The sequence below is a fragment of the Gamsiella multidivaricata genome, assembly GCF_025024155.1.
Source record: "Gamsiella multidivaricata strain RSA 2152 chromosome Unknown BC939scaffold_36, whole genome shotgun sequence".
Lineage (NCBI taxonomy): Eukaryota > Fungi > Mortierellomycota > Mortierellomycetes > Mortierellales > Mortierellaceae > Gamsiella > Gamsiella multidivaricata.
Genome location: NW_026251744.1, coordinates 121,376 through 147,378, shown reverse-complemented (window position 1 = coordinate 147,378; position 26,003 = coordinate 121,376). Strand labels below are relative to the sequence as shown.

The window sequence follows — 26,003 nt, the reverse complement described above, 5'->3', positions numbered from 1 at the left end:
ATTTTCTCATCCAAACAACCATCGGCCTTTATATAATGGATCGCCAGGAGAGACAAGAGTCCAAATATTTGTTTGCTTGCATCTGTAACGTACTAATGGCAGCAAGAGGATCCGCGTTATAAACATCTTCACCCCTTTTATCTGTCCGCCAGGGTGTTCTGTTTGTCTGTAGGCCCCAAGGGGCCAGACCCGTCTCCAGTTTCGATGCGCTCCTTCACGGCAGCCAGCGGCCTGCTTAATGCGAGATATCTACGTACGTGTATTCATCAAACACGCCCGTTCACGGATGAAGAGCGACGCAAGGAAAGAGTGCGGGTATTTCTTTCTCATTATTGTTCATTATTGTTCACTATAAGCCAAGGATGTTGTCGTTATCGCCCTCTCCTTCATTTCCGAGTCTAAAAAGGTACAGATCTCGCTAGCCGGAATAATTGCTGGAGAGAGATCTTTAGTCGGTCTAGCTTTAGTCCAGTTTTATTCCATGCAGCTATGCTGGAGTAGGGCGTGGGAAGCGGGTATTTTGCTTCTTTTTTGGTATGGGCGATCTGATCGACGGTTGTTCTGGTCAAAGCTTGGCTGCACTCGCATTGGTCGCGATTTAAAGTTTCGGTTTGTGTCTCTCAGAGGAGGGACTGACATCAATTTCAAACTCAATTCAACGTGGCGTGTACCACACAAAATGTTCTTCGACGTCCAGGATCTGCTTTAGAAGCTGTGAAATGCAGGAATGGAGGTCAGGGATGGTGAATGAAAAAGCCAGATAGATACGGAGGCTCACCCACGGACGAGGCACAGCTTTCTCAATACTAGTCGCCTGTGTTGGATATCGTTTCCTCAACTGAGCACCGAGTGTTCTGTTGAGGACGGTTAAGCTATTAGAAGAGCACGTGGTTGCTATCGAGGAGCAGAAATAGAAGTGTATGCTCCCCTCGAAAGACAAGGAGCGCATGTAGAGTAGCATTGAAGCAGACGGATAGAGAAATGGCCGTATACAAGTGTCCAGGACAGCGAGAATCGCTCAATAGTGCTCTCTGGGGGGTCGTTTGCCCTGGATCGTTTCATCGTGTTGAAGAAGGAAGCATTCCATAGTTGACGACTGTTCCGAGGATTCAGAAAAACCTACAGAGAACAAACGTGGAGCCAGCCAATGAGGGGGCCCTAGTTTGAAGTGCGCTTTGCTTTACAGGGACGCACATTGGCCACTGACACATAAAGAGCGTATGCTTCTACGTTTTTTTTTTTTTTTTTTTTTTTTTTTGTTTATTTTTACTTGACTCTCTCTGGTACGCGTTGATTGGCCTGAACAAAGCCAAAGCACGTCGAAACGCGTTTTGGTGGCAACGACTTCACATTCCTGCTATAAGCTAAAGCAAAGCAGGTCATTCTCCAGGTCAGATATAACATTCCCATGACATGAACCTGAAAGCCAGTATAGTTTTTAAACGGTTATATATCCGCATCTTTTTTAAACCACCAACTGTTCTACAAGAGCACAGAGCAGCGTAAAAAAGATCATTTCATTTCCTAAACTACCACGTTATTTCTCATACGGATGCAGTTCATATCTGAAGCAGACGCATGAGGCTTGATGAATGTCCATCTATCCAGATGCTTTAATGGTATGTAATACTATGTATGGCCCATGGTCCATGGCCCATGCTGCAGATTATGGTTAAGTTGTTCGTCATTTTCAGCGGGTGCATGCAGCTGCGCGTGGCAGATGGAAACAAGGTCCCGTGGTCAAAAAAAGGGGCTCGAGGCGGTCATGGGCAATCACTGCATCGCAAGGGGAAATATAGGATGGTGCCTGCATGGGAACAGCAACGGGATCAATCTCACGATAGTCTACAGAGGACACACGATTCGCCATAGAGACAAGCTGTATAGGGGACGAAGAGAAAGTCACTCGGACGAGTCTCGGCCACTCTGGGACGATGGGGGGTGTTCTCCTTGCTGAGAATGGTATGGACATTGCTCGATGCAGAAGTCGTCATGGTTGGCTGGTTGCTGGCTGTCAACTGGTTGGTTGTGTGTGCACCCCTTCATGAACCCCTTTTCGAGATGCGCGCCCTGGCGACGCGGATCGGACACTGCCCCACTGCTCCACTGCCCCACTGCCCCACTGCCCCACTGCCCACTGAAAGAGAGAGGGAGAGACTCTTTCTTTGTTCTTCTCACCACTCCCTCCTCCCCACCCGTCGATCCTTCTCCACCCACTGCCTTGCGACTTCAAGTAGAAGCTCAACAAGCGACTGTAGCTCAAACGCATACTGCCGCACCCATCAACGGAAAATCAGCCCCCGCCGTCTTTCCCTAGCCACCTGCACACACACACACACACACATACACACACACACAGTCCGGTCAGCGCACTCCTCCTCGCGCTCTTCTCTGTTCTCCTTTGCGGCTCCCCTTCAGACCACTCGGCCCTCTGCCAGTCACCCCCTCAGTCAGCCAGCTTGCCTGTCGACAAAAGGTAAGTGACCTCCACAGCATGGGCCTGGTCCACGCGCCGCGTGTTCTTCTGCGGAAGAATGCCGTTGCTGGATGCGCCCAGGCCAATTTGAGGGCAACGGGAAAAACGCTTTTTTTTTCTTTTTTGGTACATGTCTTTTCCCATTCCATTCATTCATTCATTCATTCATCCCTTTTCCTCTTTTTTTTTTTCACGTCCGCTCTCTTTGTGCCTGAAAGACAGCTCTCGCTCTCACTCTCACTCAACGCCACCTGCACCTCTCCCCTTCCTGACTTTCCAATCGACCCCTGTCCCATTCACACTCAAGCTCAACATAGCAAACTCGTTCTAAATCATACACCCACATCTACACTTCCTCAGTAGACTTCCTCAGTAGACTTCCTCAGTAGCACACCATTGTCAGAAAACTCAGCCAGTCTACAACTCCAAGGGACTCGGGACACTCGTTCTCGTTCGCCTGACCCCGGGTATCACGCACAAGTCTTTTCGCCTAATAAAACACCCTACTCATTCAGCGACCAACACAGCAGTCAGCCTCTAAACAGCCGTTCGCGAGTCCACTATGAGCAAAGGCGGGAATATCAAGGTCGTGGTGCGGTGTCGACCACTCAACAGTCGAGGTAACAGATCCTGATCGAAATGCAAGACGTGTAACGATGCATGGACCAACACCCTATGACAGTCCTGGACTAAGTATCGTACCTGTGTTTCTAATGGACCACGCTTCCTTTTGATCTTCCTTTTACTTCGCTCGCTTCCCATCTTTGACTCGGCCGATCACCTGCATCTTCACAATAACCACAGAAATCGCAAAGCAATCAGAATGCATCATCCATATGGACGGCAACATGACCACGATCCGGAAACCGGACGACGGAAGCTCAAAGTCCTTTTCATTTGATCACTCATACTGGTCTTTCGACAAAAACGACGCCAACTACGCAGGGCAGCAGCGTCTGTACGAGGATCTTGGAGTCGAATTGCTAAACCATTCTTTCAGCGGGTACAACACCTGCATTGTGGCCTGTAAGTCATCTATACTATTTCATCATCGATTAGGTTCTGGTTTTGTTGTGCCCAGCCCATCTGTTCCCAGTCCATTGAGATTGGAAAGGCAAACGGAAAAAGGGAAAACGAGATACAGATGGGAGATGAGAGCAGTATCTTGCGGCGTCCACGGAAGAATGGCCTGCAGTACACTGAGATGCTCACAGATCCACGGTATTTCATCATCCGCATGGTCGCTGCCCCCACACTTATGACGCCCTCATCCCTTTTCGCTTATGACGCCTCCTAGATGGACAAACTGGCAGCGGAAAGTCCTATTCAATGGTAGGTATTCATTATGTCCGTGTCAGCTGAATCGGCCACAGGAACGGGCCACATGTTGTGTTGACACAATAATCGTGACCAAAAAAGATGAAGAAGGGGAGCCAGTGAAACGAAGAATAATCTCTACTGGAGCCTAACATCAATATGGACCCGTGTTCGACTAGATGGGATACGGCGAAGAGCGCGGCATTATACCCTTGTCCTGCCATGAGCTGTTCCGCAGGATAGAGACCAACAAGGACCCAGCACTGAGCTACAGGGTCGAGGTTTCTTACATGGAGATCTACTGTGAGCGAGTGCGGGACTTGTTGAACCCAAAAAATAAGGGTCATCTCAAAGTGCGGGAACATCCTTCGCTCGGACCCTATGTTGAGGATCTCTCAAAGCTCATGGTGACCTCGTATCAGGACATTGCAAACCTGATGGACGAAGGAAACAAGGTGATAATGAGCGTTCATTGCGCCTTTTGAAATATGTCAAATGTACTCGTCGCTGAAAGAAGAATAGCTGACCTGGTTCTATTTTTATGCATTCAACCTTCCCAGGCACGAACTGTTGCAGCGACCAATATGAACGAGACTTCCAGTCGATCGCATGCTGTCTTTACAGTGCTCCTCACCCAAAAGCGACATGATCTTGAAACGAAGCTGGACACTGAAAAAGTATCCAGGATCAGGTAGGCCGCGGTTTTCATGGTGCTCTTTAGTTTATTTGAACAAAAAATATGTGCGCTGTATGCTAACCTTGCATTTCTACCTTTCTCATCAGTCTAGTGGATCTTGCAGGCAGTGAGCGAGCGAATTCAACGGGAGCAACAGGAGCACGACTCAAAGAAGGAGCCAACATTAATAAATCGTTGACGACACTTGGAAAAGTCATCTCTGCTCTGGCGGACGCATCCAGTGCAACTGTGACTGTACCCAAAAAAGGCGCCAAGAAGCCGGCTGAGGTCTTCATTCCCTATCGCGACTCGGTATGCGTGCTACCAGGATTTCAGCTCTCATTTTTTGCCCTTTGATTAAAGTCGCACAATATACATGTTGGATCTAACAACACAATGTCGTATGTTCTCCGCACAGGTCTTGACATGGCTTCTCAAGGACTGTCTAGGAGGAAATTCCAAGACAACCATTATCGCAGCACTCTCACCTGCAGATGTCAACTACGACGAAACCTTGAGCACCCTTCGTTATGCAGACCAGGCTAAGCGAATCAAGAACAAGGCTGTCGTGAACGAGGACCCAAATGCAAAACTTATTCGGGAGCTCAAGGAGGAACTTCTGGAGCTGAGATCCAAGCTCAATGTCTACGATCCTTCCCACGTTGGTGGCGATTTCAAAACCCCTAATACTCTGGTCACCATCGTGGATCTTCATGGCAACACGAGGATACTCAGCAAGGCGCAGTTGCAGGACGAGGTCCAAGCGTCGGAAAAGATCATGGCCGAACTGAACGAGACTTGGGAGGAAAAACTGCGCAAAACTCAGGAGATCCAACAGGAGCGCGAAAAGACACTTGAGGAGCTTGGAATTTCAGTCGAGAAGGGACATATAGGAGTGCACACACCCAAGAAGATGCCTCATCTTGTGAATCTCAACGAGGACCCACTTATGTCGGAATGTCTCGTTTATCAGCTTAAACCCGGCAATACAGTCGTTGGTAGACTCAATTCGTCCGTGCCAGCAGATATTCGACTCTCAGGAAGCAATATCCAGGATGAACATTGCTATTTCGAGAACAACAACTCGGTAGTGACACTCCACCCTGGGAAGTCCTCCATGACCATGGTCAATGGATTGCGGATTAGCAAACCCAAAAAACTCCGGTCTGGATTTCGCGTCATCCTTGGCGACTATCACGTCTTTCGATTCAATCACCCTGAGGAGGTCCGCCGTGAGCGAGATTCAATGCAGCAACAACAGAACACACCATTGTCAAGCATGGTCTCGTCACCAAACTCCAGGACACAGGGAAATCACTCGAACGGGATGGAGGAGGATCGTCCAGAGGATCGGCCCGACTCTCCATTATCTTCAGGATCTGTACAATCGGAATTCGTGGACTGGAATTATGCCCGCAAAGAAGCCGTGATTCACGCCCACATGCTGTCCGAGTCCAATATCAATCAGCTGAAGGACCAGGACCTGGACGTACTGTTCGACAACATTGCAAAGATCCGGTACATGCGCAAGAGTGTGCGGTCCGAGAGCCGAGCAGGTTCCAACTTTGACGACGATCTGGAATCAAGGTCATCGAGATTGTCGTTTAATGGGCGGTGGCATGGTGAAGATGGACGGGAGAGTCCGATTCCACCTCTGGAGTCGTCCGCTTGGGCTCTCAAGGAGAAACTTCGGCTTGCGCAGGAGGAGGTCCAGCAAATGACACAGCAAAAGCAGGAGTACGAGGCCAAGATCCAGAACCTTTCCGCTGCAGAGGCCAAGTCTGACGAGCTTCTAGCGGAGAAGGCGCTTATGGAGGAGCGGCTGCGTCAGGCCAAGGAGGATCTCATGAAGAAGCTGGAGCAGCAGCGGGAACAATATGAGAGCAAGATGAAGCGACTATCGTTGGCAAGCATATCTTCTCATCACCTGGAGGAATCCCAGCTAAAGGGAAAGCTTCTACTTCCATTGTACTCGGACTATGAGCTGAAGGTGATCCACAAGACCCTGAAGCGGTGGAAGGAACAGAGGAGCGTACAGATGGCCGAGACGATCCTGACCAACGCAGTGCTGATTAAGGAGGCAAACATCATCAGTCATGAGCTTTCAAAAAATGTTGTCTACCAGTTCACGGTCATCGAAGATGGACCCTTTGTCAACCCATCATCGTTCTGGGAGAGCGCCTCAGGATTGTCTCAGTTCAACAGCGACGAGGAGACATCACTCTCGAGTCTGAAGCGACCATGTGTGGGCGTCAAAATCATCGACAACAAGCACCACTCGATCTACTTCTGGTCGCTTGAGAAGTTAATGACGAGACTGCAGCGGATGAGGAGCCTTTACAACTTTGTCGACCGACCTCAGTACAGGAAGCAGTTCAACATGGAGGACCCATTCTACGAGACACCATGTCCGAGGTTTACGTTCATTGGAGCGGCATCTGTCGCCTTGAAGAGTCTTCTCAGGATGCAATTTTTGGAGAGCGTTGTTCCAATCATTTGCCGGATAACAGGAAAGGCCATGGGTCATTGCCGGATAGGACTTACCCCTCTCAGCCGGAGTGATGCCAAGAGTCGAGCCGCGCTGTCGCCAACTTCCTCAATACCGAATTCACCAACGGCCCTGGCACATAGTCGGGGCACTAACCGAGGCCATAGTCGCGAGCGGCCTCGCCTTGGCAATGGCAAGTTGGAAGGGGTACAAAGTTTTGTTGGTGTTGGCGACCAGCTTTTATTTGAAATCTCGATTCTCGCTATCGAGGGGATTTCCGAGCAGCAATATACCCAGGTGCATGCCCAGTTCCGGCTCTCGAATTTTGGTGGTGCGGTACCAAACTCGACAGGCGACAAGGTATTTGCCACCGATCCGGCGAATAGTTTCGAGGACAAGTCTATTTTTTTCGGCTTTACGCAGACACTCTCTATGGTGGTGACTCAGCCCATGCTGGATGTGTTGACGAGCGGAAGCCTACACTTTGAGGTCTTCGGACAAGCCAGGACAGCGACCTTGGCAGCATGGGAAAAGTGGGACGTGGACCAAGAGCTCGCCTTTCAGCAAGTACAGCAGCAACAGCAGGAGCAACAGGACGTTCAGAAAAACGGGCATGCGCCTGTCGGAGGCGTCGTGAGTACTGGCAATAATCGGCCCTCGCTGGATAGTCTCGGCTCCATTGGTGCGGTGTCAGATCGTCGATCGGAGGATGGACAGTCGAGGGTGGAACACCACGATGTTTTGACGTTTGTCCAGCTGTGCGAGCTCGCTCCTGATGGGGAATACATGCCGGTACAAGTACTCTCGAACTCGGTCATGGACCCTGGCGCATTCCAGTTGCGGCAAGGCCTACAGCGTCGCATCATCTTGTCGCTTTCACACACATCCGGACGACAATTTCTCTGGAGCAGCATTTCGAACATAAAGGTTGGTAATGTGCGACTGGTGGATAGCAAGGGTCGTGTCACGGATTCTTCATCTAGAGAAGATATTTCACTCAGTATTGTGCCTGGCCAAAAAGTCGAGTATTCAACGGATGGGACCAGCGAATTAGTTATTCAGGCTTCTTGGGACAGCACACTTCACGAGTCGCAGCACCTGAACAGGGTCACAGTATCTGGCACTCGGGTGGTGATGACAGTCAGCTGGTGTGTAGAGGCTGAGCGCTGTCCAGAGCCCATTCGGTTCCAGATGGATGTTGCAGCTCAGATTCAGGAGCGAGAGGCGAGAGCACCATCAAAGTTGACATCCTTCCTTGCATCTACAAGGCTTCTTTCGCGAATGAGTGGATTGTTCCTGCTCTCACTCAAGCCGATTGTCACTAAAAAGGCGTCAGAGCTCTGGCGAATGAACACGGCAGGCGAATACGTTCGTGGCGAAGAGTTTTTGGCAGGCTGGAAGCCTAGGAGTGTGTCGCTTGTGAGCGGATTTCAAGCAAGGACAGCCCTAATCAACAGGCAAGAGGAGGTGGAGAAGGTGAGGCAGCATTTGCAGCTCCAAAGCGTCAAGGTCGAAGATGGGGAGGGCACCGAAAGCGATAGTTCGATTGCGAACGGCAGTATCAATGGCGAGCTGGATTCGCGCTCACGGGAGTTACTGGAGAGGATGGTGCGACTATGGAGGCGGAAATCGATTACAGTTGAGCAGGTAACTAGCGGATGCGACTCCTATTGATGGATATGTATGCCAATATTCAAGATTGGTCATTAGTTAATGTGGTCTTATTTGACTTGTAGCTTCTTTCGAGCCGCAACTCGGACTCAACAGACGACCAAGATGATATTTCAAACGCAAAATCCTCTCGGCCAGCTCTGCGCTTCCACTCTGAGGTCAAGTTCATTACTAAGAGGTAACAACTGTTGTCAATCATTCTAAGGCAATTAGTTTAAAGCGCCCTTCTGAAGCCTTGGACCTGACATCAGCTTGACTCTGTCTCTTTGACTTACTAGTGAGAATGTGTCCAAGAAGGGTTATTTACATTACCCCGAGTTCAAGGACGATGTTTGGGTCAAGCGATACTTTGTGATCCGCCGTCCGTACATGTACATATATGCCAATAGCTCGGAGACAGAGGAGCTCACTGTTCTGAACCTGACCCAGGTGCGCGTCGATTACAAACAAGACCTGGAAGAGATGCTGAACGTAAGGAGCCTTCGTTTTTTTTTAGTAATCTTGTTGTATCTATAATACCGTGCAATTTATTGGCGCTAACATGTATACTGCGTTGATTCTCTGTCGCCCTAGCGCCAGTACGTGTTTGCGATCTACACCGTCAATAACGCGTACCTTTTACAGGCTCCCTCTCGCGACGAGATGTGCTCTTGGCTTAATCAGCTCGATCAGTTCTTCAACCTCTCGCAGATTCCCAGCTAGTGTTGGCGCCTTTTTAATAATTACCCGCCTCCACCGCTTACTTCGCTCAGCTTCGATGTATACATACCATATTAACCCATGCCATGCAGCCTTACTCACCTCTCGTCAAGCGCACGCTTTAACAGTGTAAAAATATATTTCTTGCCATAAATTTCATAAACCAAAACCTTTGACTCACGCACGATCATGGCATATCGAGGAAAAAGGTGACTGTCCGATGGGCCATATATAAGGATCGTCCAGAGCGCGAAAAAGGGACGCGATCTCACTCCTCCCTTCTATTCTTCTCCCCATCCCGATCATCCTCATCGCTTCCCTGTCTCTTCCACTTTCTTTAGACAGCAAAAGAAAGGACATCGACACAAATCAAGCATGTCATTCTTCGCCCTATCTCGCCGTTCTTTCGGCTCTTTGAACGCAGCCTCCTCCTCAATGGCCCGCACCTACTCCACAAAGGCACCTCCAACCTGGGCCTCTCTCCCACCATCCAAGCAGCGCCTCATCCCAACTTCAGGCATCTACCCCAAAGGCTTTCTCGTCTCCGGAATCTCATCCTCGGTCAAAAAATCTGGCGCCAAGGACCTGGCTTTGATCACATCTCCCACCTACCCATGCTCTGCTGCAGCTGTGTTTACTAAGAATGTCTTCCAGGCTGCCCCTGTGGTTGCCTCAAAGGAGAGGCTGCAGAATAACGGAGGTAAGGCCATTCACGGCATCGTGACCAACTCAGGTTGCGCCAATGCCGTTACCGGTGCGAAGGGTCTGGAAAACGCAAAGGAAATGCTGGAAGCCCTGGATTCACTCACGGGTCACAAGCACTCAAGTCTGGTCATGTCGACAGGCGTGATCGGACAGCACCTGAAAATGGATAAGATCTTGCAGGGCGTCAAGGACTCAAAGAGCCATTTGGGAGATCAGCATGAGCATTGGATGGACTGTGCACAGGCATACATGACCACAGACACGTTCCCCAAGCTGCGATCCAAGGTCTTCCAGTTACCAGAGTCCAAGGTCGAGTATCGGATCGCAGGTATCACCAAGGGTGCTGGAATGATCCACCCGAACATGGCCACGCTTTTGGGAACCATTGTAACGGATCTGGGAGTCGAGCCAGGCCTGCTGCAGTATGCTTTGAGTCATGCGGTCGATCGGTCGTTCAATGCAATCAGCGTTGATGGCGATATGAGCACCAACGATACAGTCGCGCTGTTGGCGAATGCGGGAGCGACAGAGGGCAAGGTCGTGGTGGACAAGATTTCGAGCAAGGACTTTGAAGCATTCAGGGAGAATTTGACCGAATTTGCGCAGGAGCTGTCGCAGCTGGTGGTCAGGGATGGAGAAGGAGCAACAAAGTTCGTCAAGGTTTCAGTCGAGGCAAGTATTCAACACTGTGGCATTATCGACTCGTCACCATGATTCACATACTGCTAAAAATTCCACTCACACAGGTTTTGTGGTCTTTATCACTCACACTTTGCGTCTTTCGATGACCTTGGCATTGCCATAGGGTGCGCCTACGTTCGAGGCAGCCAAGACTGTAGCCTCGACTGTCGCTACATCTTCGTTGGTCAAAACGGCGCTCTATGGTCAGGATGCCAACTGGGGCCGTATTCTCTGTGCGGTTGGATACTCTGGTGTGAAGGAGATTGATCCTAAAAAGGTGTCGGTTTCGTTCATCCCCACGGATAACTCGACACCCTTGAAGCTACTTGTCAATGGAGAACCCGAACAAGTGGATGAGGAGCGCGCGAGCGAGATTTTGAAGATGGAGGACCTTGAAATCCGGGTGGATCTGAACCTAGGCACAGAGAAGACTGCGTATTGGACCTGCGATCTGTCGCATGAATACATCTCGATCAATGCTGATTATCGGTCATAGTCTACTAATGCTTCAATAAATATCTTGTGCTGACGGCGGAAAATGTAAACCCATCGAACTGAAAGGAGTAGCGCTGGCACGGACGTGCACACGGATAGACTATTTTTTTCAGACATTCCCGCGCACAGACTAGTTGTATTCATATATCTCCGCTCCTTCAGGTACATGTACAGCATACAACACTCAATCATTCAAAAGGCGACCCTGCATTCACACGTGACATATGTGACGTAAATCCAGAAGCACTTGTGGGGTTGCGAACCCAACTTTGGTCCTTTTGGTTGGTGAATATTTTTTCTGGCTACCTCTTCATCGTCTTCATTCCTTCGTTTACCCCCTACTGTCTTTTCGTCACTTTATCGCCGCCAACACTCGAGTTTCACCAGAGAGCACCATCCATCAACAAAACTGAGCACCTGTCTTCTCCTTCTCCACATCCTATTTTAGTCACCATTGCTCATCCAGCCCTCTTCTTCCTTCGCTCTCTCTTTCTCCTTTATTTTTTTTTCTTTCCTTCCCTTGCACTCATTTTCCGTTTTTTTCTCCAACCGCTGCAGGGCTGAGCCTGTCTGGTACACAAATTCACGCGAACACGAACACGACCACAGCCACGAGGATCGAGTCGCCAGCAGCATCTACACCCTCTCCCCCACCCTATTTTTTTTTTATTCGTTCCTGAAACACACTTGTACAATAAGCAACGCGTTCAATGATGGACGAATTCGGAGGGAATGCACCAGAGGAGAACTTCAACTCGATTCCAGTCCAGGAGAGACTGGAGCACAAGGTGCGGCCAACTTTTTTTTTTATTCTTCATCAGCTTTAAGTCTTATTGGGAATCCCACCATATTGCCCAGTTCAGTGTTCCTAGGAAAACTAATACCCTATTCTCTAAAAAAAAAAAAAAAAAATTCATAATGATATTGATAATACCGATAGAACTGGAAAGCTCGCGTTTCTGCATATGAGGAACTCGCAAAGCTATTCCGCACAAGCGTGGAGGACTCTGATTTCCGGCGATTTGAGGGTTCCCTAAAAAAGATAGCTCTTGACTCGAACGCTGTGGCACAGGAATCAGGGTTGAGTACGCTCATCCAGTTTGTGGAGAACGCCCCAGATCCTAATAGGTAAAGAATGTCCAATAACGAGGGGAGCCGTGATCAACACCTTCCTGAAAATAAAAGAGAAAAGACGGACGCTGATACTGATGCATTGTTGTATGCCTCTCTCCTTTTTTTTTTACCTTTGTGAATATTTTATAGGACAAAGAGTGTTGTGGTGCCAGCAGTCGTGGAAAAGTGCCTGTCCTCCACAAGGACAGGAACCAAGGCCAAGGCCCTAGAGTTGATTCTATTATATGTCGAGGTCGATAGCCCAGATCCCGTCATCGTAAGTGCTCGGAAGCACAGAGGATCTCTTATGCAGTCGCGTCGAATACTTTGGTTGTACAGATTTCTCATCATTTTTTTTTCTTTGCTCCCCTCGATCATACTGCATCTTTATACTATTCTTCCATAGGAGGATGTATTACCAGGTCTGGATGCTAAACTCCCCAAGCTCGTCGCCACAACCACGAATACCCTCGCTGCTATTGTTCGGTATGGAAGAGCGCGGAGAGCATGTTCAATCAACAATCGTGGTCATCTGTTAATATTGTATGTATGCATGCATGCATCCACACTAACTTCAGATCATCTTGGTGCTCTTCAAAATCGTAGTACCTTTGGTATCAAAAATCTCAATGTCAAACCACTTGTCAAGAAGCTGCCACCACTTTTTGGTCATTCCGACAAGAATGTTCGAGCCGAAGCCAATGCCCTGACGATAGAGCTGTATCGATGGCTCGGAAAGGCTATCATGCCATCACTAGAGGAGCTGAAACCAGTACAGCAAAAGGAGCTGACGGAGGCATTTGAGAAGCTACCCGATGAGCGCCCAACACCACTAAAATATCTTCGCTCACAACAAGCCGAGATGGCGGCCGCAGCAGAAAATGGAGGCGACGACGGCGACGACGGTCAGGACGAGGATGAAGAGATGGTTGTCGTGGACGAGCTGGACCTCTTCGATCCCGTCGATGTGAATGCGAAGATGGAAAGCAACTTTTATGAGCTCCTGGCATCCAAAAAGTGGCAGGAGAGGAAGGAGGCGTTGGATGCACTTTTGGTTCTCTGCAAATCGCCAAAGATTCTTGACAACCATTACTCAGAATTGGTCGGAGCTCTCGGAAAGGTACTGCTTGTTCTTATTGACTGTATCGCAATCGTCTCCTGTGGAATACAATACTCATGCTTTCTACAATTTTGATGTCCTACAACAGCGCATGGCGGATACCAACATTAATATCGTCATCGTGGCAGCAAATTGTTTGGATGGATTGGCCCGTGGACTACGCGACAGCTTCAACAAATATAAGCCATCTGTGGCAGGACCGGTCATGGATCGACTCAAGGAACGCAAAGTCACAGTAGTGGAGGCCTTGTCTGGCGCCCTCAACGCCATGTATAGCACTGTAGGGACCAAGCCTGAATGGATTGTTAACACAGTGCCATGTAATTTTGAGCGCATAACTAACGCCAACGAGATACCATTTGTCTAGATACCATATTCTGAGCTTCTGGAAGACACAGCGACGAATGTGGTGCACAAGAATCCGCAGATCAGGGCAGAGGTCATCAAACTACAGATTCATCGACTGAGGGAGATCAAGATCGCACCATCAAAACAGGAAATCAAGACTGGAAGCGAAATGCTTGTCAAGGCGTTCGATGATGGGGATGCCGCCGTCCGCGAGGCTGCTGCAGAGGCCCTCGGAACGCTGATGAAGTGTTGTGGAGAGAAACCGCTGTTGGCCTACACCGAGGGCTTGGACACTGTCAAGATGGGCAAGGTCAAGGAGTATTGCGAAAAGGCCGTCGTGAAAGCAAAGGCCGCCCCTGTTGTTGCCCCGCCAAAGCCGGCACCTGCAAAGGCACCTGCTGCAAAGCCAGTGGCAAAGGTACGGTAGCTGAGAGGGGATGACGACCGCGCTATTAATGTTAATTTGCAATGAATGTGTTGTTCACCTGAAACTGCCTTTTCCTATGACAGAAACCTGCGCCGGCAAAAGCGTCAGAGGCACCAGCAGCCGCAGCAACAAAGAAACCTGCAGCAAAACCTTCAGCCCTTTCTTCTGCCAAGAAACCTGTCGCCAAGGCTGCACCAGCATCAGCAGCATCGAGTGCAAGCGCAGCAACAAAGAAGGCGGCCCCAGCTGCAGGAGGTTCGAAAAAAGAGGAAGAGCCCCTCCGATACAAGTTTTCGAGCGAGTCGGCGGAAGAACAGGCAGCCGAGTTTTTGACGCCAGGATTGATCGCTGAATTTGGCGACTCGAGCTGGAAAGTGCGTCTGGAGGCTATGGAAAAACTGCATGATCTGGTAGATAACAATCCAGGATTCGAGGCGGAATTGATCACGCGCGTTCTGGCCAAGAAACCGGGCTGGAAGGATAGTAATTTCCAAGTGATGACAAAGCTCTACGGGATCCTTCAGCTTCAGGCGCAGAAGCTGCCGTCCTTCTCCAAGGCCTGTGCGGCACTGAGCATTCCAGGTTTGTGCAGTTCTGGGGATGAGCAGCCAGGTTCTGTGCTCTCATTGAATGTTTGGCTCTAACCGATTTCGTTCTTACTTTAGCCATGATTGATAAGATGGGTGACATCAAATTGAAGAAGGCGGCTGGCGATTGCTTGACTGCATACGCAGAGGCGCTCTCGCTTCAGTTCGTATTAAGTCAGTCATACGATCCGCTCAAGAAACTGAAGGCACCCAAGGCTCTTGCTGATTCTCTGCTCTGGATTAATCAGCAATTGGAGGACTTTGGTATCGCAGGCCTTCAAGTGCGCGAGTTGATTGATTTTTTGAAGGTTGCGCTTGGAAGTGCCAATGCTGCAGTGCGTACCAACGCTGTATCTGTTCTCGGAATTCTTCGTCGATTTATCGGACCTAGTATGTAACGCGACATATTTTATTTGTCTTTGATTGATTACTGGATACCCCTCTGACCATGCTTTATGTCAAATAGGCATTCGATCGTTCGTCGAGGATTGCAACACAGCATTGCTAGCAGCCATCGACGCAGAATTCGCTAAAGTTGCCGATCTGGAGCCACCACAGGTGACAAAGGGCGCAGTGGAAGAAAGTTCTGGGAGCGCAGCCGTGGAGGAGCTCTTCCCCAAGGTGGATATCGGCAACCAATTCACGTCTGCATTGTTGGAGGAGTGTGGAGATGCTAACTGGAAGATACGCAAGGAGGGTCTGGAGAAGGTGGCGGCCATCATCGATGCCAATAAACGTATCAAGCCCAACCTCGGTGGACTTCCAGGAGCGCTGAAGCTTCGACTCGCCGACAGCAACAAAAACCTGCAAATTTTGACGATGGAAATCTGCGCCAGTCTTGCCAACGCCATGGGTAAGCCTTTTGAGAAGTACGCCAGGATCCTGTGCTCGAACGTTGCCAGCTGTTTGACGGATCAAAAGGACAACGTCAGGAGCGCGTCGATTGCAGCATTGGAAGCCTTTGCAACACAAGGCGGATTGGATTGCCTTGTGTCGTCTCTTGCGGTCTCGCTGGTCACCAACTCACCCACGCTGCGAAAGGATCTTCTTGTATGGCTTACATCGTTCTGCAATGGAGCTAAGGAGCGTGATGTGAACCTTCCGGATTTGTTACCGCTTGCTCCACCAATCTTGCAATGTCTCCAGGATCGAAGCCCCGATGTACGCAAAGCAGGCCAAGCCTTCTTACCGATCCTGATGGGCAGTGTGGGATACGATGCCGTCGTTGCTAAGTGCAGCGATTTGAAGGGGGCTGCCAAATCTGCTATCATGCCGATGCTCGAGGCAGCCAAGCCCGCACCCCCACCACGTCCTCCATCCGCAGCAGGAAATGCAAAACCAGCACCCACAGAAAGAGGAGCCCTCAACACCTTGCCAAGTTTGCCCCGACCCGGTGCGAAGGCGGGCGCTCGGCCTGGCGCATCAGCCCTCCCCGGTGCACCTGCAAAGGTGGCAGCTCGACCTGCGGCAAGTGCACTCCCAACGCCGCAAGGTCCGCCTCGCGAACAGCAGACTTCGCCCCTTCCTTCTTTGCCGTCGCTTTCCTCTCTTCCAGGACCTGGCCAGGGATCAGGCATGGTCGCACCAAGGTCTCGGTTGACGCTGAAGAAGCCTGGCCAGTCAATCCCATCTGCCCTGGACTCTGGGATCCCTGGAGCACCACCACGAGTGTCACGACTTCATGATATGCAGCCAGAGTATGACGACTATAATGTGCTTCCTCCCACCAGTAATGCGCCGCCGCCACTCATGAACATGGGCATGCAACAGCGACCATTCGATCCTATGGACGGTATAACATCCGCCCCACAACCACTGAACGGATTGCGGCCTAGCGGCAACAACGCTGGTGGGCTGGGAGGCGGTCTCACCACGAACAACGGTCTGTCGCAGCCTCCGCCCGCGATTGTAGTCCCACCTTCCGCTCAAATCAAGCGGCTCTCAGTCTCTGGAGGCGATAGGAGAGGGGAGGCCGTCATGGACTACCTTGTCACTCAGATCACGAGCGACGACGCATACCAGAGCATCGATGCTCTAAAGCAGCTGGAAAAGGCGCTTCATGGGCCATTAGACGTTATCATCCCTCATATTAATGAACTCGTGAACGCGCACACCCTTCAGATTCGACTGGCATACACAGGACTGGAGCAGCGCAACAACTCGACCACACGCGTATGTAAGCACCTCGTCAACTCTCTTGTGAGCATTTTCTCCAACAAGCAGCTGGCTATCAAGGTTCAATCAGATCCTCTCTACAACCTTTTGCATGAGCTGGCTAGTCGATTGTTGGATAAGAATCTGGACAAGGTCGAGAGCGGTCAGCAGCTGGCCAAGGCGTTGAACGTCACCATGGTCAAGGTTTTGGAGAACAGCAACCGTAACGCGACTTTTAGCGCCTTACTGTTGATCTTGGTCCGCTGTGCCCAGCCGCTCAGGAACATGGAGGATTCTGCTCACCAGGCCAAATTTGGAGATTTGATCATGAAGTGCATCTGGAAACTCACTAAGACCATCAAGGAGTGCGTGGCCGCTGGAACGCTGAAGCCCAATGAGCTCCTTGCGGATATGAACGACTTTCTGGTCTCGATCTCGCCACCAGAGTGGAAGCGGCGCGCGCAGGAGGGTGTGCCACTGGGAGATATGCCCTTGAGGACTGTCAAGACTGTTCTGGTTGAATTGTCGTCTGGCATGGGCGACGAAGTTTTTAATCACCTGGACCTAATCCACGACCCAACCAAATCAGCGATCCACCAGTATCTTGTGCATATGACTGGCTCCAAGAAACGACCCATCGCCCAGGTCCAGAACCCGGCTACCCCTCCCATCCCTAGCAACGCTACTCGCGATAGGATGTCCGTTATTGGTGCAATGACCAACCAGAACTTGAGCATGCACAACATGCTTCAGCAACAACAACATCAACAGCAACAACAACAGCAACAGCAACAGCAACAGCTGCAACAGCAGCCACAGCAGCCACAGCAGCCACAACTCAACCAGCTGCCTACATCTCCACAGTTCCAGCATTCTCATCAGTTCCAGCAACAGGCCCTTTCGCCAAGGATACAACAGCAACCATCCTTTGGATCGCAACTCCAAAATCCTCAGGGGTCGTTGTCTGGCTTTGGCATGTCGCAGCCTCCTCAAAACGATTTTGGCGGCGCGGGCGCCAGCACTAGCCGCATGAGCATGGTTTTGGGTCAATCTCATGTTCCAAGCCAGACTAATGATGGAAGTGATAACAAGAGCTCGGATGATCTCTCTGGCGTGTCCGAGACGGAGATGAACAGCCGACTAACGCAGATCTTTACCAAGATTGGGACACGTGAGGAGACAAAGCAGGTAAAAAGAATTATACCGGTCGACGCATCTCTGTTTTTCGGCCTTGCCTAGTATATTAATTCAAACACCAACAAATTGTGCTTTTTGCTACTCTAGGGTATTGCGGACCTGTACCAGTTCCAAAAAATGTATCCGAACATGGAGCCAAAGGTCAATGCACAGCTCGCTAAGACTGGCACCTTTTTCCAGAGCTATATCCGACGAGGACTTGCCAATCTGGAGGCAGAGGCCAATGCTGCTGCAACGGGTGCATCAGTTCCTACATCCATCAGCAGCATCGGAGCAGGCATTACCGGATCACCCATTATTAGGGATCGCGATGCAGCCGATGCAGCTGCAGCCGCTCGAAAGAGGGAAAGTGTGCTGTCAATCGCCAATTCTGAAAGTGGTGCAGGCGGTACTGGATCGCTTTCGACGGATCCATCCGAGTCCTACAAAGATCGACTGTCTCGTCTCCAGCAGATGTTTGGATATAAATCGGTAAAATATACTCACTTGAAAGGGCACTCGAGACCGGACATGATACCGTCTGGCTTTGACAATTTGCTAATTTTCTTGACGACAACATTTGAAATAGGAGTCAAAGTCACCTTCGCCGGTTCAGGACAGCCATGAGGTTACGAACAGGTTGATGGAGGGTCGCAATAGTCCCAGCTTGACAATGCGTCAACAGCAAGAGATTGATTTCCAGCAACATCAACTACAGCAGCAACAGATTCTGGCACAACACAGTCGCTCGCGTCCTACGTCCCTCTATCAGTCGTCGCTCACTAGCGGAACTGCATCTCCTACAACTTCACAGTTCGCTAGCTCTACCAGCGGAATGCATTCCCCTTATCAGTCACATTTTGGCCATCAGGACGGCAAGAACAATGGATATCCCAGCCCAGGAATGAACGGTGGACTACCCAGTATGTCCCCATCGACTGTGCCCACATTGCAGGCGCTGCAAGAATCGATGGCAGTGAAGGAGCGGGCACAGACTGTGGCGCTGATGAAGGAGAGACTCGCGAGGATGAAGTCTCAGACATTGACGTCTTCACAGCTGGCGTTGCAACAGTTCCATCAACAGCAGGCGTCGGGGACCGATCACCATAGCAATGGCGCAGGGCATGCTAACGGAAACGGAGGCGGGCAGTATTTCTAAAGGAGCGATTTAGCATTGTATCGCATAGTTCTTTTCTTTTCTTTTCTTTTTCTTTAGTGTACATTATTATCAATAAAAGAATGTAAAGGTGCAAAAGACGCCTCTGTGGTATGCGCTAATGACGGGTTTGATTCCTCCTGATAACCTAGGTCCCTGGAAGCACATTGCCCTTCCCATCTTTCTGTCTCTCTTCTCTCTTCCCCCCCTCTTCCTTTTCACCCTTTGGCTTCAACTATTCTCTCTCTATTTTCCTTTGTCACTGTGACTCTGCTGAGCAAGGACTGCATAGCCCATCGACTGTGTCCCGCCCAGCGCCAGATCGAAGTCGAACTGAACTAGCGCCTTCCAGATTGCTGATACCGTTATGGTGGTTTTTGAAAGGTATCTCCCTCAGGAGCAAGAACATAGTTAACGGTCAATGCGGTAACAGACGAGGACAATGGTGATGTGATCAGGATCGACCGGGTCGCGAGACTAGACCGCGGGAAAATCATGGTCGTCGGTTCCTCGCTCCAAGTCTTAGTTTCTAATATTGAGAACCGAAAGAGATGCGGGTTCTGTCTGAGATGTTTACCTATCAGGGACAGTCAAGAGAACGACCTTGGGAGGCACTGCGACAGTTATATGGAAAGATTTTGGTATTGCGACGATTCCTGTCGAGCTGAGGACTAGGATGCGGGCCATGCGTTCGAGTACGTGTTGTTGAAGGAGCTAAACCGTGAGTATGCGCATGGCGGAACAGGATCGGGAAGAGGTCTCTCTGTGGCGTAGGAGCACCAGCGTATGGTCGATTGCTTCAAAGGGGCCAAATGCTTTTGATGAGGACTACTCTTGCCTCTTGCCCCTTGAAGCATGTCCTTGTCCGCCAATTAAAAAAAAAAAAAAAAAAAAAAAAAAATCTTTCCCGGATGCATTCGACGAGGAAAGGGAGAGCAACATCGTGCGGCAGGCTCAGAGGTCCTAGCACGTACCACAGCCGTTTGTAGATATGTGGAGGATTTAGTGCAAAGCAGCTCGGATTTTACAAAAGACAAAGCTGGAGGGAGATATTGACGGACGTTGCCCGAGTTTTGTATGCTATACATTTTTTTTTTGACGGAAGGACTGATTTGTGTACGACTGGGTATGTTATGGATTCTACGCACGGCCAGAGATGTTGGATTCGATGCATGAGCGGGTCAGCAATAAGCCCGAGGAGCCTTAGAGATGTATGTGTGTATGCTGCGGGCGATGCGCATAGCTGTAGAGACGCGCGCATGAGAAAACAAATAAACGCGAGAAATGAGACGCGAAATCTTAAATGTGTGACCTTTTCTGCAATTCTACCCCGCAGCTTCAAAAGAAGTGAAGGGGGGGAGGCGTTGCACCATGAGATCCCATGCACCTTCTTGTTTTCTCCTTCATTGAATCGAATCCTCTCAAATGGATGAGTCAGGTACATGGCCTTTCTCGCCCAGCAAGATTCACTACGGTGCTGTAAAGAGTACTCTAAACTTGACGCCTCATATTTTTTTCATTCTGCTCTCCTCTCCTGATAGTTTTAAGGAACCTTCTCGCGGCGTTAGAGACTATCTACAATGCTACCAGCACCAATGAAGCTCGCCAACAGGCCCAAGAAGTAAATGACATACGGAGGACAATTTGAAGAGCTTGCTCAATTGCTGAAGCGCGCTACAGACAACTCCTTAATTGCCCTGTAATAACCAAATTGCTTTATGTACCCATTGTTATAGTACTGCGAAGGATTGAAGCGCGATGCATCTGCGCCATTGTATGGGTATTACCTGGCCCACAAGGACAACCAGCAGCCAGATGTGGTCAGACATTTCGGACTGGGCCTGATAGAGAATGTGGTTCGATATCGGTGGTCGGACGGCACCCTCACCCCTGAGACCAAGGCGCAGATCCGGGACAATGTCATGTCCTTGGCAGCGGAGGTATGGCCTTGTGAGAGGAGGGAAAAATTAAAACAAAATGGGATTATGTATCGTCCAGTCGCTGATCGTGCGGTTGTATTGGTCACCCTCTGGATTATTTTTCGTAGGGTTCAAAACCGTTGCTGACAGAGCAGTCGTTCATCAAGGAAAAAGTGGCCCGATTATTTGTCGAGGTTGCCAAGAGGGAATGGCCCGGCGTCTGGGAAAATATGGATGCATTCCTGAGGCAATTGTTTTTCAAAGATGTGAGTTCCGCTCAGTTTGCACCCTGTGCTTGTAGGTCTGATCCGCATATATGCGATGGTAACCTGACCCCGTTCATTGTATTTTGTTCTTTTCCTCCAAATAGGAGACGGGAAGGGAGATGGCCTTGCTGATCCTGAGATCCCTCTGCGAAGATGTGTTCGTTTACGACGATGCCGTGGCAGGGTTACGAAAGAAGGATCTACGTGCAGGATTGCTAGTGATCATGTCCAGCGAAGGCGTTTTGAAGGAGCACTATCCAGACGGTGTGAAGGGACACAGGGACGAAGTGACGCTCATGCTTGGCGAGAGCGGGAATGATGGTTGGATCGCTCGACTGGCTGTGTTATTACAGGAACTGCTTCCCCGTTGTCAGTCAGAGGTATGGACCTAGCTACAATGTTCGAGTGTGCAATTCTTGGGAAAAGACGAGATGGTAGATGAGCCAATATCTAACGAGTGTCTTTTCCATAGACCAGAGCGCCTGCGGACGAAAAGATTGCCATCGCGGCATTGAAAACCTTCTCCTCGGGTTTGGACTGGGTCATTGTTAGGTATTTATTTTTGTTTTTTACTGCAGTTCTAAGAGTCCTTATTCCTCATCAAAGTGCCGGCTCCAGTACTGACTGAGCTTTATTCAATTATAGTTCCGTATCATCAGCACCGGTAGTTCCATTTGTCTGCCAATCATTACTGTCGCCATCGGAAAAGATTCGGTTGGTAAGAATAGTATCCCAGAAAATTCCTTTGTGCCCATTTCGCAGGCTACTCTAATGCTAGCAAGTTTATTCTGACTCGACAGGCTGGCGCTGAGTGCTACGACGTGCTGTCCTGCAGGAATCTCTCGGACGCTGAGCGGGAAAAAATTATCTGGCCATTGTTGGAGGAGGGTGGGGTCGATATCATTTCAAGAGCATACCTTGCATATGCTACCCAGATATTGCAGGGGGAAGCGTACAAATTCATTCAAAAGACGGTGCAGGTACGCGACTTGGTGTTAGCATGAGTAGGCGTTCTACAGCAGATATAATCGTGACCATACATAAGCTCATATTTTGCTGTGGTGTCTATAGGCCACCGTTAATCTCGGAGAACAGCAGCTGTGCGCAAAGCGCAGCGCCTACGTGCCGAAAGAACTTTCAAAGTAAGGACATCATGTGGCACGATATGAAAGGCAATTTCGTCGCGAGAAAAAAATAATCTAAAGTTTCTTACCTCAGATTTCTACAGCTCCTTTACTCGATGGCATCGCATCCGTCCATGTTAATCTCATCTATAGTGTCGTTTTTCTGGGCGACACTTTTACGCCACGAAACGTTTTCAAAAGTAAGAGCCATGGACATTGCTGGCATATTGCCGATGCTATCTCTATTATACGGTTGTTCTCATACAGACTACATTTTCCTCCAAATAGGACCCAACTGTGCATTCATTTATTCCTCCACTTTTGGAGCTGTACTCGAAACACCTAGCAAGGGACTTCAAAATCAGATGGGAGACCGATCTTGTCTATCGGCACTTTGCCTCCATTGACTTTGATTCTGTGACAGAGTTCAGAGGATATGCAGAAAAGACGTTTGCCAGAGCGGTTGATGTTATCCATCGCGGTGTGCCGGTCGTAGTAAGTAATTCATGCGTACTGATCTTGTAATACAAACGTTGATGGTGTGTGATATTAATTCAGCTGTTTCTTTACGTTTTAGCCGCTGGATGCATTTATCTGGGTCGGTAACAAGGTGACACAGGCGCTTCAAACAGAATTTCCACAGGCCACTGATGGTAGGTTCCACTCTATACTTTTAACTGTTTGATTGCCAACCTCGTCTGACATGTCTTCTTATTTGTCATTCTAGTTAGAGAAACATCTCAATATCATCAATTCGACGGCACGCTTACCTTGATGGAGATCACAATATCTAGCCTGAAGGATCTCATCGCCGACAGCTCTCATGCACAGGCTGGACAGGTAAGCAGAGGCGGCAGCTTTAAAATAGGACAAGCAACCTTAACACAGATGATTAAAGATGATATTTGTCTATGAATAGGTATTGGATGCCGTGAACTCTCTCTTGGGAATTCTTATTGAGTACGATAACAAGGTAAGAATGAGCACTGCACACTCATGTTGTGTTATGGTTGAACATGCCTAGGAGCCAACCTCTTAACACATTGCTTCCTCAACAGTGCCTGCCTGCAGTGGAGCGTTGTGTGGCAACGTTCTCAGCGTTCACAGACTTGTTCAAGTTGAATTCGACTCTGCTTTTCCGCAGTCTGGACAAGGTATGTCAATTTGAATTTCGTCGAGCGTAGGATTTTTAGTCGGACGAAATACTTAGCATATCGCTTTCAACATTTCATATCACAGTTATTCAAGACGGTCGAGCATCCCATGTCTGATTTGACTATGCGCGATGCCCGCCAATTACGACTCAGAGCAGCAACGACATTGGCCAAAATCGGCAAGGCAATTCCCAACACACTCTACCCGATCTATGGCCAGATTGAAATCGCGATCCAAGGGTTGATTCAGCGCAACGCTATTACACACGGTGAAAAGAGAACATTGCAATTGTTTTTGCTCGTTATCGGATTCAACTCAAACATGCCATTGGATCGCAAGACAATATTCGAAAATATTGTCCAGCCGGTAGTTCTGGATCTTCATTCGCCAGACGTACAGGAGGCGCTATCTGACCCCAAGAAATTCATGGCGTTTATTGGAGTATCAGAGCTATCCAATGCGTCCATTACAACACCCCTGCCGGAACAGATCGACGCTTTAAAAAGAATTATCACGCAGCGTCGCTGCAAATTGTCAGGAGCAATTGAATCTTTGCATGCGTTCATGAAGGAGACAATCGACGTCAATGACGACCAAAGACTGATGCTTTGGACCTCACGTATCGACTCAATACTGCCCGGTCTCTTTTCAACCATTCGTTGCCTCAGTGCCATCTGCGACGAAAGATTATGGGCAGATTTCTCACCGGACGTGAGCCGCGCTCTTAGCTTGTCCGCAGAGGAGAAAGAGATGATGGTGACAGGAAAGGCACCCAGTGCTGCGGCTGGCTCGGCTCCCACAGGAACTGTTGCAAGATTGATATTCGACCTCAAAAACTGGCTCTCTAGTCTGCGCGACCAATCATACCGCGTACTTGCACAGATCTCGCAACTAGGACCAGCGTTCTACTCTATATCTTCTCTCCAGACTATTCTCGAACAGTCTCTATTTGGGCATGTCGACTATCTCACCGACCGTCAACTTCGGCTCCTCATCAACCACGCCATCCAGCCCCTCGTTCTCAACTGTCCGGAGTCGAGTATGGATTCAGTGCTCTCGCATCTTTTGACTGTCTTGTTCCCATATTTGGACCAACGGCTGCTCAAGGACTGGAAATTAGCTTCAGACGAGGGGTTGGTCATGGATGAGAAGGACGACCCAGAGGAACTGGACATCACAGACGGGATCGTGAGGGAGGTCATGCTGCGGGATCTTACTTTCTATATCGCCGGGTTTATCTTTTCAATTCTCGATTACGCCAAGAAAGCGCCTGTAAATGCTGTCACAGCGCAGAATCAGGGTGCTGTTGGAGCTGCTGGCCATAAAGAGATAGCGCCTCTGGCGCTCTTCATCCTGTCGCGAGATACGATTGTCCAGTCGATTATCCCACTGATGTGCCACATCATGACTTTCAAGGATACGAAATCATGCCTACGATCTACGGAAGCGGCGCTTTGCGTGCTGACGGTCCTTGTTCAGAACTACCCTGGATCGAAAAATATTATCGGTAGCTTTTCAACAACGGTGCTTCAGTCAGCCATGGAAGCCCTTCATGATCCATACCATCAAGAGGGACATGATAAATTGATCCGTCTCATAACAGAGGTCTATGTCGAAGTCCGCGCATTTGATGAAGCACCTAAGCTTGTATTCCAGCAGACACTAGGAGCCGATACACAGCGGCTCGAGGTAAGGATTCAACAGGTATGGTCTATTTTATTATATTTTTCGTCGTAAATATATGCTCATTGTGTCTTTTTTTTTTTTTTTTTTTTTATGATACAACCGCCTTCACTATCTAGGCTTTTGAGAGGGATCTCTCAGCGGCTACGAACAAGACTGAAAAACATGCTTTGGTCCGCAACTTTTTGCAAGGCATAATCGGGGTAAGTAAAGGGCATGTAGTTGCACGCACTTTGGTCTCTCTTTCACTGCTTAGCGTATCTAACACTGTCCTTGGTTCATAGGTTGCAAAGTCCGAGTGGTTCAAGCAAAAGGAACAAGACGACAAGCCTGTGTCCAGCAGAACGATTACCGGCAAGTATGAGAGACCGTCTCAAAGTGTTCTGGACTCCAAGGACCATGAAGATATCGGAGAGGGGCTAGCCAGCCTATTTGACGAATAAAGCGGGCTGTACGCGTCCTGAAGACCTCGCGCGAATCAGGTTCGAACGCGTTGACGAATAGGAAGAAATGCACTCGTTTTGAGGTCATAAGCCGTCACGATGTAAACAAAGTTGGAAACCTCAG

The 26,003-nt window shown here is 49.4% G+C and overlaps 5 protein-coding genes across 5 annotated transcripts; 4 read left to right on the top strand and 1 right to left on the bottom strand.

Annotated features, from left to right (window-relative positions):
• Positions 1–2,658: 2,658 nt before the first annotated feature.
• Positions 2,659–9,492, top strand: BC939DRAFT_452877 (uncharacterized protein). Its single transcript, XM_051555852.1, has 10 exons — positions 2,659–3,096; positions 3,281–3,502; positions 3,774–3,808; positions 3,973–4,248; positions 4,354–4,484; positions 4,577–4,781; positions 4,888–8,604; positions 8,694–8,806; positions 8,907–9,099; positions 9,202–9,492. The coding sequence occupies exons 1-10, from the start codon at positions 3,039–3,041 to the stop codon at positions 9,328–9,330; spliced, it is 5,079 nt and encodes a 1,692-aa protein (XP_051411764.1). The 5' UTR covers positions 2,659–3,038; the 3' UTR covers positions 9,331–9,492.
• Positions 9,493–9,497: 5 nt separating this feature from the next.
• BC939DRAFT_452872 (uncharacterized protein) lies at positions 9,498–11,259 on the top strand. Its single transcript, XM_051555851.1, has 2 exons — positions 9,498–10,704; positions 10,838–11,259. Exons 1-2 carry the CDS (start codon positions 9,703–9,705, stop codon positions 11,207–11,209), a joined length of 1,374 nt encoding a protein of 457 aa, XP_051411763.1. The 5' UTR covers positions 9,498–9,702; the 3' UTR covers positions 11,210–11,259.
• A 528-nt stretch (positions 11,260–11,787) lies between these two features.
• Positions 11,788–18,528, top strand: BC939DRAFT_172799 (armadillo-type protein). Its single transcript, XM_051550386.1, has 10 exons — positions 11,788–11,996; positions 12,149–12,336; positions 12,472–12,598; positions 12,728–12,807; positions 12,928–13,441; positions 13,530–13,721; positions 13,809–14,207; positions 14,300–14,798; positions 14,882–15,193; positions 15,270–18,528. The coding sequence occupies exons 1-10, from the start codon at positions 11,919–11,921 to the stop codon at positions 18,194–18,196; spliced, it is 5,316 nt and encodes a 1,771-aa protein (XP_051411762.1). The 5' UTR covers positions 11,788–11,918; the 3' UTR covers positions 18,197–18,528.
• Positions 18,529–19,381: 853 nt separating this feature from the next.
• On the bottom strand, positions 19,382–19,976 carry BC939DRAFT_529281 (uncharacterized protein; the record flags this gene model as incomplete). The annotated part of the gene is made up of 2 exons (XM_051561503.1): positions 19,382–19,766; positions 19,867–19,976. 2 exons carry the CDS (start codon positions 19,974–19,976, stop codon positions 19,655–19,657), a joined length of 222 nt encoding a protein of 73 aa, XP_051411761.1. The 3' UTR covers positions 19,382–19,654.
• A 693-nt stretch (positions 19,977–20,669) lies between these two features.
• On the top strand, positions 20,670–25,914 carry BC939DRAFT_172770 (armadillo-type protein). Its single transcript, XM_051550385.1, has 17 exons — positions 20,670–20,727; positions 20,831–20,910; positions 21,026–21,229; positions 21,337–21,474; positions 21,579–21,854; positions 21,947–22,026; positions 22,120–22,192; positions 22,275–22,454; positions 22,546–22,616; positions 22,693–22,798; positions 22,887–23,093; positions 23,176–23,251; positions 23,326–23,438; positions 23,518–23,571; positions 23,657–23,752; positions 23,838–25,442; positions 25,556–25,914. The coding sequence occupies exons 1-17, from the start codon at positions 20,715–20,717 to the stop codon at positions 25,718–25,720; spliced, it is 3,537 nt and encodes a 1,178-aa protein (XP_051411760.1). The 5' UTR covers positions 20,670–20,714; the 3' UTR covers positions 25,721–25,914.
• The last annotated feature ends 89 nt before the right edge of the window (positions 25,915–26,003 follow it).